Genomic DNA, 20,262 nt, shown 5'->3' on the forward strand with positions numbered 1-20,262 from the left:
GAAAAAAGTTTAGTGGTTTTACACCTACCCATTGAGCCGTTAAAACTCGCTCTTGGTAGGAGCCGGTATCGGGATGTGAACCCAGTACCTACATGTACCAGCCTTATGTCCAATGGCTTAACCATGACACGAACTAAGGCCGGTCGGGGAACTACAAATACACAAACTACATGTAGTAAACTATTTATCCATAAATTATCATGGTTAGAAAACACCTCAGCAATTTAGTGGACTATACTAGTACATAATTCTCAGATTTTTCTCCAACCATTATTTGTAGTTAATTTCTCCAACCATTATTTGTAATTAGACTATCGTTGGTTTAGAGACATGGATAATAATACTTTAAATTTTTGTAAAAAAAATGTTTACTCCTTTACTGGTTCAACTGGAGGGGACTATAGGTTTCATCTCCTTCCTTCTGTCTGTCTGTCCGTCGGACTGTTCCACATATAGTTTTCTGAATTATTTTCTGGTAATGCCTCAAGATTCTGAAATGAAATTTTTGTATAGCTTTATCGTGTAGTTACAGATGAAGTTTGACTTTCATAGAGATTTACCCATTTTTGACTGGAGTTATAGCCAGATTAAATTTAACTTTCTTGTCAATTTATTCAGAACTTAGGGGACATGTTGTGCATTCGAAAATTAAACCGGCCTCAGTGACATTGTGATTAAGCAATCGGAGATAAGGCTGATTGTAGGTAAAAGGTTTGCAGCCTGGTACCGGCTCCCACCCACAGCAAGTTTTAACAACTCAATTGGTAGGTGTAAGGCCACTACACTCTCTTCTCTCTCACTAAACATGGACAACTAACTCACGGTTCTGGACAGACAGCACAGATAGCTGAGGTGTGTGCCCAGGACAGTGTGCTTGAACCTTAATTGCATAAGTTGAAATGAAATGAAATGCCTTTTTAAAAGTTGATGTATTAATTGAAAATTAGGAAAAAAAAATTTTTTTTTAATAAAAGTAGAAATTGATACATTTCAGAAAGTGCCTGAACTGCCGGCTAATTTGTTGGAACCCTTCAGCCCGTCCAGTAGTGAGGAGGATCTCTTGGCCAACAGAAAACAACCACAGGTAAATATCTGCAGTGTAGTTAATTCTAAAATTAATTCTTACAACTATAAGTATATTCAATGTAGTAAATTCTAACATTCTTGCATATATTTACACACATATATACATATGAAGAATTTCTCATTTAAGTTTATCGAAGCATATATAAAAATATAAACTTCAAAGATAAATTATTTATATATATAAATATGAAGTGAGCCAATTTGTCAGAATACAAGATAACTTTTGACATTTATTGTGCACTTAAATTATCTTTTTAAAACTAAATAAACTACTTGTAGTAAATATATATAATGTGGGTGCCTGTATATTCCTAAGGATTCATTCTTGATATCATTAAATGCATCTGAATAGTAGTACATTACATGAGGAGAAAATGGTATCTCAGTAGTCAGTCATCATGCAGTGTATTAAAGTTGTAATGCTCAATGCAGTGAATTTACTGCAAATCCAAATTACTTTATTAAAAGGTTTACTGAAAAATCACCCGACAAAATGGGTTTATCAGTGAAAAATATATTACATTACCTCCATTAAGTTGTATCATGACATAAGTATAGAAAAAGGGGGGGGGGGGGGGGAGGACATAACCCAGTGATAAAGGTCTCGCTTGGTGCACAATCAACAATCAATCTAGGATCAATCCCCATCAGTGGGCCCATTGGGCTATTTCTCATTCTAGTCGGTGCACCACGACTGATATATCAAATGTGTACTATCCTGTCTGTGGGATGGCGCATATAAAATATCCCTTGCTACTAAGGTAACAATGTAGGGGTTTTCCTCTCTAAGACTATATGTTAAAATCACACAATGGTTGACATCCAATACTTGATGATCAATCAATCAATGTGCTCTAGAGATGTCATTAAACAAAACAAACTTTTATCTTTAAAGTATAGAGAAACAATGTTTCAGAATTCCCGTATACGGCTCATATATTAATTGGTTAAACATTTATTAATTAATTTATAAATTGCTATCAACTTCTCATAGGAAACTGATAATGTAACTTAACCATTTTCATTACAATTATTCTTCAGTCACAAAAGTAAACATTTATTTGTACATGGGTCGTTGGCTTAAGAAACAAGAACTAACATACCAGCTAATTATGCTTTATTTACTTTCAGGACTGCACTTCAATGGATAATGGTGAGGTTTTGAATTTTTTGTTTAGTTAACCAGTGTCAGCAGTGTATATATATACTATAATTATAATAACATTTCTGTTATCCTGAAAATATTTGGCATGGAGAGTAAAATATTTATTTGATGAGAACATAATTATGTTCATATACATGTACAAATGAAGGGTCCACGGGAATAACCTACCATGACACGTTTTTTGGTAATTTAATATTGTGAATGTAAAGATTTACAAAGCAAGGATGTTTTACAAACAACACTTAATGATCGACCTACCATAATGTACATGTAACAGAAAAATCAACCTCCACTGAGGGGATCTGAACCATGGACACTCAGTGCAAGAGTCAAGTGCTTTACCAACTGAGCTAATAGGGAAATTCCCACTAGCTACTGCCAGTAGGAGCACTTTATACCAAGACTGCTACAATAATTATAAGTTTTTATTGCATTGTGTTACTATGACTTTGACATACATGGCCTTTATAACATTTACTATCTATTTCGACATCATAGGTTATTCCTGTGGACCCTTCATTTGTATATGAACATAATTATGTTCTCATCAAATAAATATTTTGCTCTCCATGCCAGATATTTTCAGGATAATAGAAATGTTAATTTAGTGTTAAATTTAATGAGAATGTTAACTTGACATGCCATGAAAAATAAAACCTATTAGATAAAGAATAGTAAAGTACCAATAACTTGTCCATTGAAAATATTGCTACAGAACAGCAGGATAAACCTTTCATATTATTAATTACATATATTTTTTTTCATTCATCATTTCTCTATTTTATATGCAAATTATAGATACATATGCAATTATTAATAAAACTGAAAACCAATCATGTTTTTTCATTTAAGCTAGAATATGTTTATTCAGTCATATTTCCATGCTATTAAAGTGTGATATGTGTTATCAAGTTTCTATATATATTCACATATTTTCCAATAATTCTGTACATACTAAATTATTTGGCAGACCAAATTCAATTTGGGCTACTTACAAATATTAGCACATGCCCACAAGCACATTCTATATGCAGACATTGATATTCTATACAGAAAACTTTATTCAGTATGTATCCTTATTGTATTTTGCAGTTTTACATCGGTCGACAAAGATGATTCCGCTTGAGGGTTTGGATGTGAGTGAACAATACAAGATATATTTCTCTTTACTGTTGTCTGGTCATACAAACTGACATCTGGAATATTTAGGAGCATAAGCATACAGTCCTGGTGAAAATCCTCAAATTTGGGCAATAATGATGAGAGAGATTTAGGCAATGTGAGCTGTCCTCAAACCTTTTCATCATTTATTTCCATCATTCTATGTATAATATTAATTGTAATCCATATAAAAATTAGTAGTGATTTGTTTGCACTTAATAATATAATTAATATAATCAGTTTGGTAGTATTGCTAATATGAATAAATAGTATCCATGTTCGGACATTTAGGGGATAACCCTACTGTGTTTTCTGATTTGTGGATGTATATCAATGGTTTTACTGTCGCAAATTTAGTTTTATTGGTGACGCGTTAGCAGAGTCAATAAAATGGTAAATTTGCGACTGTAAAACCACCGATATACGTCCGCAAATCGGAAAACACTTAGGGTAATCCCTTTTCTAATTAAACTGTTTGTTGGTCGATTTTAAATAGGAAATTGTCACATTTGTAGTAAGAACAAGCATATTTATAAGGGCGATTTTCACAAAAAGGGGGAAATAACGGTAAAGACATTGCAGTTGCAATATTTTCAAGAAAACAGCTTATGGTGTAAATAAAGTTGTAGATATATAATAAACATGATAATTAGAAGCTCTGGATATATTTAGCCATGCAGATGAAAACACAAAAATGATGCTTGAACTTTTATGCCCAAAAATTCCACTCCGTGATTGTGCATATAAGAACTATGTTGTTTTATGGTGTCCCAAAACTCATGAAACAATAATTGTTTGCCTTTAAACTGCAACAAGTTGGCAAATCACTCAAACAAGTATAAATTTCTTTAAGTTTCAATAGGAGGTATTGATATAACAAATAAATTAAATACACATTTTAGTTGCACCCTTTATTTTTCATTTCATTTTCTTTACCATTATACTGTTTAACATATGTCCATAAATGTTGTTATTATGCTAATTGTCCACCAGATGGTGATATCACATCAAGGTCAAGGTTATTTCAACAAGTTAACCTCATGCATACAAGCAGGGTGTCTTTTCGATCAGGCAAGTATTTTTTGTATTTTTTTCTTTGTTTTTTCAATGTCACACTTATTATCTGTCTTTACCATTAGTTTAATAAAGTACCATAGAAGCATGAAAAACTCACAGTTTATATTTTTTCATTGAGTAAATCAGTGTTTTAAATGAAATTTGCATGATTACAGTTCTAAAGTTCATTGTAGACTGCACAAATGCCATTTAGTGTATCTTTACCGTTATAATTTCTGTCTTTACCGTTATTTCTGATGAATAATGGTAAAGACATCTTTGATAACGGTGTTGACATTTTGTGCGTTATATCTGAACAATCATGTGGTATGTGCTGTCCTGTGTCAGAAAGTGCATATAAAAGATATCTTGCTGCTAACTGAAAACAATGAGTAGCCTATGTGGCAACAATAGGTTTCTTCTGTAGACCATGTGTCACAAATAATGCATGAATGACGCCTATAAGCCACTGGAAAAACAATGTGCTGGAGGTATCACTAAACATTCCTTTGCTTTGGTAACATTCTGATATTTGATAGGTATGTGTACATGTAGTCTGTACTAAAGTAGCTAGATAAATAAATTAACTGTAAATATGTGCAAATGATTAGTCTCTCCCTTTCTCTCTCTCTCTCTCTCTCTCTCTCTCTCTCTCTCTCTCTATCTATATACACACACACACATATATATATATATATATATATACATATATATATATATATATATATATATATATATATATATATATATATATATATATATATATATTATAGTAAAATCATTCTTTATTTAACAGCAAGTTAATTGAATATATTTCTTTTTCAGAATACTCATGTCGCCAAAAAAATCTAAATCAAATGCAGACACTATGCGTCGATCTCGATTAAAGCTAATGGAAGATCCTGAGGCCCATGAAGCCTATAAAGCAAAAGAAAGGGCTAGGTACAAAAAAAGAAAGAGTGTGGGCAAAATAAAGATAATAAGAGATTTAACTGAAAGAAGTCAAAGAGTGCTTCGCAAGAAATGGAGAAAGGAAAAAAGACGCAAAAGACAAACTGATACTGACAAAGTCACTGTACCTATTCCAGATACACCACCAACAAGCCCTGTACCAGTTCCAGAACCAAACATTGTTTTAAATGTTCCGTTACATCAGAAAAATGCTGGTAGAAAAAAGATCAGAAGAGAAAATAGGAAAGCTTACAGAACAATTGAGAAGCAGAAGAAAGAAATTGAAGACCGTAAGAAAGAAATCCGCACAATTAAAAGACAAATGGAAAAGCTTAACACACATGAGACAAATGATGTGAATGAAATCGGCCAAAATGCCTCTCCAGTAACGAGGACGAACAGTGTCCTTAACAGTGGTGATAAAAAGAAAGTGAAGCGGGCTCTTCTATTTGGGTTTGCAATATGTGCTGAAGTAAAAAAGAAACTAGCCACTGGGCAAATTTTGAAAAACATATCGACTGATTGAAAGAGCCAGAACAGAAATAGCAATGTCCAAAAAAAGACTTGAAAAAGTTACCCAGAATTCATTAGGCACACTTTCAGTTTTTGAAAGCAACAGAAAAAAGAAGGTAGGATTGGCAAAAACAGCTGAGATAGTAAGAGATTTTTTCTTACAAGATGTGAATAGTGTGCCATCAAGTGGAAAAAAAGAAACTATTACATGAAGCAAAGTTAAAAAGCAAAAAAGATATTTAACTGACACTTTGCTGAATTTATACAAGAAGTTTAAAGGAGAACATGTATTAGAAAAACTGTCCTATACATCTTTCACACGTCTGAAGCCTTTTTACTGTGTATCCCTTTCTGTGAATGACAGGGAAACTGTAAAATGCAAATTACATAGCAACTGTGAGCTGAAAGCAGCAAAACTTCATTCACTGGGTTCCTTGAAATATGGTAATCTAACAAATATCATATCTGATGTTGTATGTTCTTCTTCACAATACAACTGCATGTATGGCACATGTCAACAATGCCAAAATAAGTTGAGTGAAATGCTTTCAAGTTCTGCATTCAGTAATGATCCTGTTACATACCATGAGTGGCGACCTAAACAAGAGGAAAGGATTACTGTGAAGGGAAAAATTACAGTGAGAATAATGACGAAAATGCCAGTAACTGATACAGTTTCCAATTTATGTAAAGCATTCATAAAGGATATGAAGCAGCTGATGCCACACCAATACAGGATTCAGCACCAGTACCAAGCTATAAAGATCATTAAGCAAAAAATTACTTCAAATGAATGTGTTCTACAGGTGGACTACAGTGAAAATTATAACTGTAAAGGGGCTGAAGAAATCCAAGCAATGCATTTTGGTGCCAGTCGAAGACAAGTGTCATTTCACACTTATCATGCAACTTTGAAAGGTTTGTCTGGATAATTATACACAAAGTGTTTTTGTACCATGAGTGATGACACATGACAAACCGCTTCTGCTGTATGGGCTCACCTAGATCCTGTTCTGAGAGAATTGCAAACCATTGGTGTCAAAAAGGTTCACTTTGTGTCAGATGGTCCTACCACTCAGTATCAAAACAAGACTAACTTTGTTCTTATGTCTTCACTTCCATTTGAACAGTACGACTTTCAACAAGTATACTGGAATTTCCTTGAGGCCTCTCATGGCAAAGGACCAGCTGATGGTGTTGGGGCAGCAGTGAAATGTACAGCTGACCGCATGGTAGCCAATGGTCAGGATATTTTGAATGTTTCAAAGTTGTCTGAAAAATGCTATTAATGTTCAGCTATATGTGATTTCTTCAAGTGATATTGATAAAGTAGAAAGGATTGCAGAAAAAAGCAATAGTGATGTCATAAAAGGCACTATGAAGATACATCAGTTGATATGCACATCCCGTGGAAAGTTATCCTATCGAAACCTGTCCTGCTATTGCAATCATGACCAAACAGAAAAGGGCCTCTGTAGCTGTCACTGCCCAATTGACATTATTTTCAAAATGAAAAAAACAAAACAAACAGAGCAGTTGAGGCACTAGAAAAACAGCTAACTGTTTCACAAATAAAAAAGTTTGAAAAGTGCTTTGCAGAAGGCTATAATGTTCTTGAAGATTACCTATCATCACTAAATGCAGACGACAGGACAGAGTATATATATTGGAAGGCATGGCAGGGTGCCAGGCTTTCTGCTGATCAGTCAAATGAAAATGAAATAAACACATAAAAAAAAGAGATTGAACCTGAAAGTGAAGATCCTAGCTGGTTACCCAGTCTACCACAGAAGCGCATGGTTGAATCAGATAAGTTGGATCTAAAGCAGAACCAAAAACCCGATGTGGAAGATTTGCAGATATCAAATTATTATGCTGTGTTTTACAAACTCAGAAAACAAAAAACCTTCTACATAAGACATCCCATAGAACCTCCCTCTGAAAATATGGTGAAGATTAAATTTATAGAAAACAAGTGTGACTTTTTGTTTGACTGGCCAAGAACACCTGACATAGACGAAGTTGAGACATCAAGCATTCTGTCAGAAATACATTTTCAGGGTCCACCACCATTCAAGCTGCCAGAGAACTTATTGAATCGGATTTTACAGTTGGCCAATAACTTTTAACTTTTAAATGCATGAATGACAGTTTAATACAAGTTCTTACTGGAATTATTGATGTTTAACTTGTAATTGAAGAGTTGTTAATTTTACAATTTACTACAAATTTTAACTTTTAATTATAGAAATGACAGTTTAATTCAAGTTCTTATTGGAATTATTGATGTTTAACTTCTAAATGAAAAAGGTATTTTACAAAAACTTGCTAAGTCCACACTTTTGATAAATTAAGATAACTATATAAATTGCATGTTTTATGTGCCGTTTCTCATTGGTAGCTCTTATAATATTAATATTAATAGTATTTGTAAAACACTTTAAGAAATATAGTTTTTCGAGGGTTTTTTCCACCTGTTATCTATTATGAAGCATGCTCTGGGATTGGTAAAACATTCTTTTTCTCCAATTGACCTCACTTGGACTTAGCTAGATTTGATAGATAAAAAACAAACAAAAAACCCCCCACTTCAGTTGTGTTCTTTGTTATTGATTAAAGATTTAATAATGTTGAATGAAATGTTAGCCTTTATTTTGAATATAAAAGATATTTTGTTAGTGTGTCTTGTTCTTTTCTTTTTTAGCATGCATACATTTATTTGCATGCACTTCTATTTCCCATTCCAACCATGGTCCAGAACTGATTCATCAAAGGATGTTGTTTGTGCTGTCCAGTCTGTGAAAAAGAGCATATAAAAGATCCATTGTTTACAAAAAAAGAGTATCCTATGTGGCAGTGGTTTGTTCTTTCTACAGAGGATGTGTCATAGATACTGTATTTATGTCACATTATAACCACTGAATAAACAATAATGGCTAGGGTGTTGTTAAACAAACATTTTTAGTAATCAGGTATGCCATAGTAACAAATATATATATATTAGTGTTAGTCCATTAACGATAAAGACATACTAATAAAGATAAACACTATTCTTTACCGTTATGACTTTACCGTTAAGGGATTAATGGTAAAGACATAACTGTAAAGAATAGTTCTCTTTACCGTTAAGGTCTTTACCGTTAAGGTATTAACGGTAAAGACATAACAACGAAAATACATTTGTGCATATTTTTCTTGATTTTATTTATCTAGCTTTGCTACTTGAAATAATACATCATGAAACATATATGCTTTATATTTCACTCTCAAAAGCAAGAAATACAATACTTTATTTTTTGAAAAAATTCTTTACCGTTATTTCCCCCTTTTTGTGAAAATCACCCATAAACGTCACCAGCTGGTGACCTCATTAGGCAGCCCATTAACAGACGATGGGTGGTCGAACAGTTAGCAGCTCTAACATAGATGTGAAATTTAACATATCTAATCAGTTCACGTCATTCGATAAGGACTAATAAAGTATAATATGTTCATTTCCGAAATAAAAACGTCTCAGTATTTAACAACTACATAATATGAACGCTACAGAAATTGTCTTCATGACGTCATTACAAAACAACCCTGAGGTCTGTAATATTGGTAATGTTTTCTAATCTATATAATACAGGGGCACAGGAAGGTGTCAAAAGGTGACACATACACACACACACATATAAACCATAGCTACTGCTACTGGATCAACAAAGGTGTGTGTGTGTGGGTGCTTCCTACCCTAGTGTAAGATGATTGTCATTTTAAAATGTTCTGTGATAAATTGTGTTGATATATGTAGTTTAGTTCTGTTAACTGTCTATTTTTAACCACAGCTCAATATACTGTTCCCATGGTTGGCTACAACATTTGTTTTTGTCTTTTTTTAGATTTTATTTTTGATATGTTGTGTTGATATGCATTATTTTTTTCTTTCATGAAAGTGACATTTTCACAGCTGTTTACACTGTTATGCATGACAATGTGTTGGTAATTTTATTAATTTTGTCTAGTTATGTTGATAATTAGTCAACTACCTTTTTTTGACACCTAACGGGCGATGTGTTTTTCATGTTGAACAGAATGTTGTTCATTCATTAAAAACAGAAAGTGCTAAAATACATGTAGATATAAATTTGAAAAATCAAATCTCTGCATACTTTCATCCCTGCTCTGTTAAAAGAAAACCCACAAAAACATTGAAAAATAAGTAGTTTGACATTCTGCTTTCAGACAATTGATTTGACAACATCATCTGAGGAAGAAATTGAAGACAATGATCCCAGACCTTATGCAAAAGTGGCTGGAATCAAACATGTAAGTAAATATTTAAAAGTAAATATTTAGATGATGCAGCTTTTAAACCTATACTAATCTACTCCACCTATGTGTAGTTCACACAGACATGTCTAACAGGTAACTTCATAGGCAAAATAAGTCAGCCCATGATATGTAATACATATATATGCATCTGCATGTCATTTTTGTCAGTAGAATATATTTTGATACAGAAATAAATTAACCATATCTTTATTAATTTCACAAAATACAACACTCACAAAATTGTTAGGATGCCCATTGTCTTAAAAAATAGGAAAGAAAGAAAGAAATGTTTTATTTAACGAAGCACTCAACACATTTTATTTACAGTTATATGGCGTCAGACATATGGTTAAGAACCACATATGGGCTACTCTTTCCGATTAACAGCAAGGCAGTATAGCACAAACCATGGCCTTTGTTGAACCAGTTATGGATCAATGGTCGTTGCAAATGGTTTACACCTACCCATTGAGCCTTGCGAAGCACTCAGTCAGGGTTTGGAGTTGGTATCTGGATTAAAAATCCCATGCCTAGACTGGGAGCCGAACCCAGTACCTACCAGCCTGTTGACCGATGGCCTAACCACGAAGCCGGTTTAAAAAACAGGAGTCTGAGAAAAAAGGTGGCTGTATTATTTAGTGATCGCTGAAATTTTATAGAATTCTATAGACTATAAGGGAAGGGGACTGAATTTAAATTGTTACGCCATTATAAATATACATGTATCTTCTATAAAATTGTTTTCTTTCTTTCTTTGTTCTTTTTCTTCTTCAGTATTTTGATTTTTAAGTCAAGCTATGGAATGAATGGAAGATTGCCCTGCAACAGAAAACCAACCTCTGACCCTGATCAAATACAATGAATGAAATGTCAAATAATTGCTGGCACACTCAGTATTAATTTATCGTAAGACATTTGACCACTTTAAAACCTAAAAAAAAGTATTGGCAATAGTAGTCCATAGTAGAAAAATGCCAATGGTACCAGCTGTTGGGGGGGGGGTCTATGGGGGTAGTCAAGAAATTTAATTATTAGTGGTAATCTTTTTTGGTAACCATAGAAACGTTTCACCAGTTAAGAAGATAGTTGCTGCCCTAATAGTTACTGATCAGAAACACAAACATAGAAAGTGAAACACAACTAGAGAAAAATACAAATGGAGAAGGAAGAGAGAAAAACACAGGCGATTACTTTCACCCAAGACATCAAAGGGAGGTAACTCCAACTAAGGTTGCTAACATCAAGTACTAACAATATCTGGTGTAACCACTGTTTTCTTCTTTTTGTTTTTGTATTGTCAACTTACTGTCAGTTTTTTTAATGTTAGAACTTAATGTCTGTAAATCTGGAGTAAAGGTATGGTCAATGTTAAATCAACACAAAGTCATCAAAATCAACACGGTAGTAGATTTTCTTGTTGTTGGGGTCTGGAATAAAACATGGTAAATAATAGTTAAACACAAATTCATGACACTGACAGGGTATATTTTCTATGTCATTCATCACAAAATCATTAAATCGACTCTGTAGAGTTCTCTGTCGTCGTGGTCTGGAGGGGAGTAGTGAGTCCTCCTTTGTTGTGTTCAGGATGTGACCAGTGGTTGGGAAGAGATGTGTGGTAGTGGCGTGGCAGTCTCGGCTGGCATCTGAGGAAGATTATAATTTTTGTCAACGTAGGATCTGGGGGCATTTCATCATCATTATCTGGGGTGTTTCATGATCATTATGTGTGTCACCGGAAGCACTGTGGAATTTGACACCTCTTGTTTAGTACTATATAACACACAGTATGTATGATATGATCAGACAAATTTGCAGATGTCGCACCATGGCCCATCAATGTTCACAACAAGATGTCGATTACGTGCACGTCTTATTTCTGTCACAATATAGATACACTAAATCACCAATGGTTGATTGGACTCCTTTAGGAGTTTTGGATAGTTCACTGTGTGGGTGGTTTTATAATCTGGCAGAGTGTTGGTCTGCTATAAGTTGTTGGTCAGAGAGGGGCAATTGGCTGCTTGTGAATTGGTATCTCTGAGTCCACAATTCACGAGATGATACACCACGGTTTTGAATGAGGGAATTGAGACTAACTATGGTAATTGGTAGGAGTAACAGAACCACGAGAAGGATCTTGATGACAGGAGTTCATTTTCCATTTCTTGTATTGCTCTTTCTGCAGCAAAGAGACTGCCTACAGTCTCAGGTGGATTACTTGAACTTTGTTCGACAATGGTAGATGGAGTCTTGCGCAGAGCAGCACACTGATTGCAGTTGTTGGATACAGAGTGAATGGAATGATCCATGACAGGTGACAATAAGTATCTTTGAACTATCTTCTTCAGTTAAAATACTGATGGGTGATTCAACTGAATATGTAAGGCATTGAGGAGACCTTCTAGAACTTGTCAGGGAACAACAATACATTCTTGTGTGGGGAATAGTAGATCAGTTCGCTTTACGATGAGGATACCCATCTTTGGCAATGGTTATTGTAGTTATGCAACGTTTAACATCTTTTATGTTGGTGAGCTTCTTCGAAGGGTGAGCTCCATGAATCAGGTGAGAATGGATACGCCGTAAATCCTTGCACTCTTCTTGTAGTGAGTGCCAAGTTGATCTCGTGGTGAAGGGTATCCGAGTTTTGCCTGATATGTCATCTATGAGAATGTGTTGAACAACAGAATTTTCAGTCTCCTGGATGAAAGCATATATTTGACACGATTCATTGTGACACACTGGGGCATTTTAGCTAGCAATGTTTGATGGGATATTGATGGAGGCTTGATATTTGCTGACTGTAGATAGAAAGGTTAAAACCTGAGGACTTGCTGAAAATTCGCCACGAACGCAAGGTTTATTATCAGTGATGATGATAGGTTTGAGACTGGACTGGATGATGTAAGAACTGAAATGCTTTGTGGGAGGGGCAATCGACATTGCTTCAATTTCACAAGGTAACCATGTGAATTGACGTGGTCTTAGTTTTGCGCTGAAGAATCCTGCAAAGCGAGGTTAATTGTGGCGAGTGATGTACAAGGTTGCTCCTATCCCTGGATCTTTAACAGCTCCATCTGTAACAATCCAAAGTTGGCTTTTTGGGTTAGGGAGAACGATTGCTTTGTTTGACAAGATCATTGTCTGAGCATGAGAGAAGGCATCATGAAGGTCATTGCTCCCAAGCTATTTCATCTTTGGACTGTTGACCTGCTACAATATTGTCAAAAGGGGCAAGGATTTTTGAACAGCCGGGTATAATACGAGCGAGAATTTTGTATGCGCCAATGAATGAGCACAAGCCATAGACTGTGTTGGGAGGCGAACACAATGCTAAAGTACCGATGCGGTGCGGACTAGCCTGAATACAGTCTTGTTGCCAATTCCATCCTAGGATTGTGATTGATTGTGGAATGATTATTGTTTTGTGTGCTGACAGTCGTAAGTTGTTGTGTTGAAGGGCTGTCAGCAACCAATGCCAAGTGTTGATTAATTCTTCAGGGGTACTTCCGCCACAATACAAGTCATCAGCGAGTTTAGTGACGACCCCTTCTGTCAATAAATCTCCCAGAACTTTGCACATAACTTCCTCTAGTGCAGTTTCTGAACCTGGCATACCCATTGCTGATCGGGAGTATACACGGATACCGCGAAACGGAGTAGCGACACCACAATACTTCACGGAATTCTTGCCAAGTGGTATTTGGTCAAAAGCGCTGGACAGATCAGTGGTGATAATATATTTCCATTGACCAATTTGTCTTAATGTTGAATCTACATCTGGTAACAGGAATGGCTAAGGTTTGGTGTAACGACCAACATCACTGAATGATGTGACCAGGCGATGAGCGCCTGATGGCATTCTGACAAGGAAGGAAGGGTTAAATTATTCAACCTTGATACCTGCATCTTCAGGACATTTGACAACTCACTTGTCCTCAAGGTCATCGAACATCTGTTGGAGTTCTCCGAGTTGCTTTCTGGAGTACTGGGGCCCTATTTTCGAAGCCATCTTAGCGCTACGAAATCGTAAAACCGTTGTAGGTTGTGACGTCACTACAGCGCACGCCATAGTGACGTCATAGCTTACGATGATTTCACGATTTCGTAGGCTAAAATAGCTTCGAAAATATGGGCCCTGAGGTACTCTTCCCTTCCTCTGAGGAGGTTGTACTGAACCCATGTTAACTACTGCTTAAAATGGACCACTGGCACCATTGTAGCATTCTATGGAAGGTTCAAATACATCATCATATTCCTGAATCAGCACTGAATTCTTTAATGATTTTCGGGGGGAGAATACAGTGAAGGTCTATTTGAATTTGGTCTGAGAACTTGCCGTGTAACTGTGATTCGGTATATGTTGTGAGATGTTGACAACTTCTGGGATGAATACTGGTCGAATTTGGCAAAAATACGAATTCTCCCCTATACACTTTGGAGGAGACTGTGTGGAGGCCATGTTTTGAATCGAGTAGCATGAATGTTATCAGTTTGCGGCATACAAATCATCTTGAAGTGTATAGTCATCAGGCACCAGATTTCAATGTAGTCACTGGGCCACACTGTCGTAGTAGTGGGTAGTGCTCGGAGTACACAAGCTCGGCGAAAGGTGTGTTGATCCTTTGTTTCAGTTGTAGAGGTGTAGTGAACAAGTGTACCATCTTTAAGACTTATCTGACGTCTTGCAGGTCGAATGCCGATGTCATTACTTTCCATAAATGGTGTGCCAGCAAGCATGTCTACATCTAGTTGTTCCACGATCAAGCCTTCAAAAAGTGGCAGTAATTTCTCCAATCACATTCAAGTGAGATGAGCCATCTGCCTGATGAGCTGATTGTGAGGTTTTCTTGATGTGGAATCCCAATGCTTGTGCAGTTGATAACCTGACCATGTTTGGCAATTCATCAATTAACGGCGGCAAAGCTTGTGATATTTCTGTCTTGATTGAATCATGCTAAAATTCTTGATTTAAGTTCTGTTCCTTACCTTTGCTTGATAAGTCTCAGCCACTGAAGAACAATGAAGTTCTCAAGGGATGGAGACATTTCTTCATCTTCAGCAACATGGTCACCATGGTGGGTAATGGCGCTGTCTTGTGCGAGTAGATGGTCTTCTACAAATGCAGTTAGGTGCTGAAAGAGTTCTTCCGACCTTTCCTCTGGCTGTAGTTGAATGTCATCGAAATCTATAAAATGACCCCCTGTGGATAGGAAGCCAAAATGTAGGTGTATTGACTGCCATATGCAAGGTAAAGATGTGGAGGTTTTGATTATGGTGTTGCGAGATATGATGGGGTAATAATTTGCAATTTGTCCCAACATCAAATCTAAGTAATTACTTTTATGTTGAGCTGTAAGACTTTGTCTTACTGGGATATTTTCAACATCGTCAGCGAAACCTCTCATGGGTTCTGTATGGGACTTCTTATTCCACGTATATCTGTCGGCCAAGAAACGGCTGAAGTAGGGATCGAGTGACAACGTGTACATTATATTTTGACACCAGTTTTCGAATGAATTAACTGTTTCTACTTTGGTTAGAGATAATTGTTTTGGGGCGTGGTGTCTCTGTGACATGGTGTGGTTGTGTTGTTGAACTACGGTGAAAGAATGCGTGTCACAGGCAAGCTAAACGTCGGACCGATCGTAGTAAAACTATACAGGACAGCTTATGGGACAGTCTGCTTGTGTTCAGACGTGTGGTTTCGATACCTGCTGCCACCACGCCAGATAGTTGCTGCCCTAATAGTTACTGACCAGAAACACAAACATAGAAAGTGAAACACAAGTTAACTAGAGAAAAATACAAATGGAAAAGGAAGAGGGAAAAACAAGGGCAATTACTTTCACCCAATATATCAAGGGAGATAACTCCAACTAAGGTTGCTAACATCAAGTACTAACAATATCTGGCGCTTCTGTAAAAAATAATTGCATCACTTTCAGACCGTACACTCACCCTGGTGATAACCCCCATAGACTAACAGCTGGTACCATTAGCATTTTTCTACCCAGCAAAAGGAGTAATCAAATGTCATGTGAATGGCACCAAAACTTGTGTCTTGGAGGGACCGCTTTGATAGAGGAACGGCCGAGACAATTAAACTTGGAAACTGGTTTCAGTTTCATAATAAGTGGTATCAGGGAAATCCATTAATGTTTAATTCATGTACTTTGACTTAAAATTGATTGAAGATAGATTTAAAAAACAACAAAAAACCGTTATATTATTCTCTCTCTCTCTCTCTCTCTCTCTCTCTCTCTCTCTCTCTCTCTCTCTCTCTCTCTCTCCTATGTATTATTTTAAAAATGTATTTGTAAATATTTTAATATTTATTTGTTAATATAATGTTGTTGGTTTTTTTTTAAAATCATTAAATATTTACAAAATCTTCACATTTGTTTTGTTATATGTTTTAAAGGACTCGGTGTTTTTCTGGTTGCCCTCTACAGATTTTCGAAGCTATCTTTGCACTACATTATCATTTATAGTATGATACAGAGGGGTGGGGTGGGGGACAGCTGCCTTTCTAGAGAAAATCCTTAAATTTGGGTAAAAACAATTGATATATTCGGACAAAATTCGCTAACCTGAGATCTTTTTACCATGCATTTCCATTATTCTACCTGAAAAATTAGCGGTAATCCATGTAGAAATGCTTTGTAATTCGTTTGCAACTCTATATAGCTGTTTGGCAGTATAATGCTAATATGAATAAATGTTCTGATCCAGATTGGGGCATTTTAGTTTAATTTGGGAAAAAATCAGCCTACTTACAAAAATAGAAGCCCATGCACCGACGACATCGTAAGCTATGACGTCACATTACACAGTGAAACAAGTTTGTTTTGTTTAACGACACCACTAAAGCACATTGATTCATTAATCATCGGCTATTGGATGCCAAACATATGGTAATTTCGACAGTCTTACAGAGAAAACCCACTATATTTTCCCCATTTGTAGCAATTAAGGGATCTTTTATATGCACTATCCCAGACAGGATAGCACATACCACAGCCTTTGATATACCAGTCGTGGTGCACTGGCTGGGATGAGAAATAGCCCAGTGGGCCCATCGACGGGGATTGATCCCAAAGCGAACACGCATCAAGCGAGTGCTTTACCACTGGGCTACCATCCGCCTGTAAGCTATGACGTCGCAACAAGATAGCGATAAGGTCTCACTATACAGTTGACTTCCGCGTGAGAGTTCATTCATCACAGTCCACTATAGTTCCTAATTGTGACACATGTTATGGTTCACATATTCACTTCCAGGAAATGGTGAAGAATTAAAACAATATTATCGTGGTGCACTGGCTGGAGCGAGACGATTATGTCAGCATGATCACAAGAAAATTAGTCCTGTCGGAAGATGCCAACAATTGGATGTGCCAGTAATGTATTAATTGTCCCTCCTATTATTTTCAGATTCCTGCCACTCATTTCAGGCGCCTGTGACTGACTCTCTCGCCCCCCTCCCTCCACTCTCTCTGAGTCTTTCATTATTTCGATTTCAAACAGATACAGGTGTACGTGTGTGAATGAATTGTCGCTGGGTACAGGCTTTATTAATGTATAACAAAACACCATTCACAAGTACCATGTCACTTTAGGAGATGTCGTCTTAACATCATCATGTCAACTACGGCAGTCCGAGCTCTCCAGTGCCTTGTTGGACCCATCTTGGATTTTTAAAAGAGGGGTAATTAACAAGACTTACTTTTTTCAGTTGAGTTGAGTCGCGTCGTATAGTGTGAACGGATTTTACACGACCGGTTGGTCAGCGATCGTGGCCCACGACGCGACGCGACCGTCCAGTTGAGTCGCGTCGTATAATCATAATGTGATCTAGGCTTTAGGGATGAGATGGGAACTCTATTTACGTGCCCATATCCACAGAGGTTCAGGCACGCCCACCTCGGATTTAGCCTCTGACTTCGCCAGTGAAGGCTTTAGGCTTGAGTCGTACAGGTGTCTCCGCTATATTTTCACAAACGTCATATGTTTTCGATAGTTTCATTGGCTGTCTTATTTTTGTCCTTGGTATGGAAGTGAAGGGTCTATACTCCGTGCAATAATTTACATCAAAATCTTCATTTGAAAATAAAATCATAAACTCATAAAAATATTGAATAATCTTCAGACCAAAGACAGTGTTCACTGAAAACATATTTATATTATGCTTTCGTCACCGGCTAATGTCTAATCCTCTTCTTATACGTATCAACGACACCAAAATTCAGATTGTCACCTTAAGTACTCTGACAGAGGTACAGAACTATATATTTTCAAAAAATCTAATTCCACCAAACCACCTTTATTTGTAGTAAATGTAAATGCACATGTAAACATGCCACCCACCAGAATTACCGAAAAGAACTTTTCTGTGAATGACATGAGGTAACCCAACCAGCCTTCTATGAATTTTATTGTTCAGTGTAATGATCACGTGGTATATCGTCTAACTTTTGGCAGGTCAGATATCAGTGTTGCAGACGATAACTTTGCAGGGATTTGTGATAACTGGATTTCGCTGTGTGAGGCATTTCATTAGTACCAAAATATTGCATTACGAAAAACTGATAACATGAACATTATTTATGGTATTATAATTAAAACATAAAGTTGGCAGCTTGACTTGAAGCATTTTTAATATTGTGAGGTAAAAGACACTTCGTTGTTTATGTTCAGGCTGATAGTGACGTAATATCTCGCGATACATGCAGTTACAAACAAAGTATCGAAAACATATGTCGATCGAAATTGTATGACGGTACGATAAATAATTTCAGTTTGGTTTGACATGAGAAGAAACGTAAACATGTTTTGGAAATAACAAAAAAATACTATTTTTGTGTGCAATTTACAAATCAATCGGCTCAGAAATAAATAATTTGTAGTAAATGTCGGTATGAAAAAAGAAGTGTTCCCCGTGGGACGGACTATAGTAAGTCACTAACCATGTTAAACGTAACTGTCAAATGGCAGTTAAATAATGATTTGATAATTTTCTAAGAAGTATACAAACTTTCTGTTTAAAAATGGATCTAATGTATACCAAATACCTTTTATGAAACTCGGCGTTCGACGAAAAACAGTGTAGGCCTAAAGTGGCGTTCTCATTAAGCGGCGTTCTCATTGTGCGATAAAATTTTGTCGCATGCGATTCGTAGCGACTCGAATCGTGTGTGGGGAAGATGTTACGTCATAATATTCCATGACGTCAAACAAAGCTTGTCAATTTAAAAAATATTTTGCGGGAAATGTAAGTGCATACGAATTTTCTCTAAAATAAAGAAAACATGAATGTAGACAATTTACTCATGGTATTATGTAACAAAACAACTATTGACCACATCTGGGCAATAATTAGTTCACCAAGGTAAACATATACGGTCGATGAATGGGTTACTAATTTTGCTCAATTTATGCCATAAGTTATGGAGAAGAAACTAACTCTTGACTACCTTTCTTCACATATTATTGACGAATATGTCAATTCAAAAATAAAGGGTAAACTATACAGAAAATTATAAATGCTATTTCAAACTTAAAATACAAAAAAAGCATGTGGTTCAGATCTTATTTTAAATAAAGTGTTTATGGTTTATTTTCAGGTAGGGGGGGGGGGGACGTTCCCCCAAATTGTGAGCCTTTTTTCATTCTTTTTTTTTGTAACCAAAATGTGATATTGTACCCGATTCAGTACCAAAGCCATCTTTAAACTCAAACAAAATGATGTTGGAAACAATATATCGACAGCCTTAAAGTTATTTCAGTGCTTAATTTGTCCCATTTTAATGTAGGCCCTATTGCTGTGAGGTTTGGAGCCCCTATTATCTCAAAGGAGTAGACCGTTGGGGTTTCAAAAATATATGTGACAATACTCCATTCGAAAGTGTTCAAATAAAATTCTATAAACACCTACTTGATGTTAACAAAAGAAGCACCCATGATGACATACGCGGTGAACTTGACCAGCACCCACTTCTTATTACATGCTT

The 20,262-nt window shown here is 36.1% G+C and overlaps 2 protein-coding genes across 7 annotated transcripts in view; one reads left to right on the plus strand and one right to left on the minus strand.

Moving 5' to 3' along the window:
* The window catches only part of LOC121375009, a 38,532-nt gene extending 23,287 nt beyond the window's left edge, over window positions 1-15,245 (plus strand). For 4 of the 5 annotated variants that reach the window (XM_041502205.1, XM_041502202.1, XM_041502204.1 and 1 more), the window contains 4 exons: window positions 995-1,084; window positions 2,218-2,239; window positions 3,344-3,387; window positions 4,406-5,095. In XM_041502205.1, the coding sequence (XP_041358139.1) occupies window positions 995-1,084; window positions 2,218-2,239; window positions 3,344-3,387; window positions 4,406-4,606 (357 nt within the window). In that variant the 3' untranslated portion in view covers window positions 4,607-5,095. Of the gene's footprint in view, window positions 1-994; window positions 1,085-2,217; window positions 2,240-3,343; window positions 3,388-4,405; window positions 5,096-10,156; window positions 10,241-11,020 lie in introns of those variants that run through there. The other variant, XM_041502203.1, reaches the window with a different exon arrangement.
* Window positions 49-19,445, minus strand: LOC121375010. 2 transcript variants are annotated; one of them, XR_005958267.1, is made up of 2 exons: window positions 19,324-19,445; window positions 49-491 (listed from the first exon to the last, which is right to left on the minus strand). XR_005958267.1 is itself a non-coding variant. In XM_041502207.1 (2 exons), exons 1-2 carry the CDS (start codon window positions 15,826-15,828, stop codon window positions 377-379), a joined length of 705 nt encoding a protein of 234 aa, XP_041358141.1. In that variant the 3' UTR covers window positions 65-376. The 2 variants fall into 2 exon arrangements, 1 of the variants encoding a protein (XP_041358141.1); XM_041502207.1 differs by lacking the exon at window positions 19,324-19,445 and adding an exon at window positions 15,239-15,828 and having other exon boundaries at window positions 65-491.
* Between the last annotated feature and the right edge of the window lie 817 nt (window positions 19,446-20,262).

This window comes from Gigantopelta aegis, chromosome 6 (assembly GCF_016097555.1).
Source record: "Gigantopelta aegis isolate Gae_Host chromosome 6, Gae_host_genome, whole genome shotgun sequence".
Lineage (NCBI taxonomy): Eukaryota > Metazoa > Mollusca > Gastropoda > Neomphalida > Peltospiridae > Gigantopelta > Gigantopelta aegis.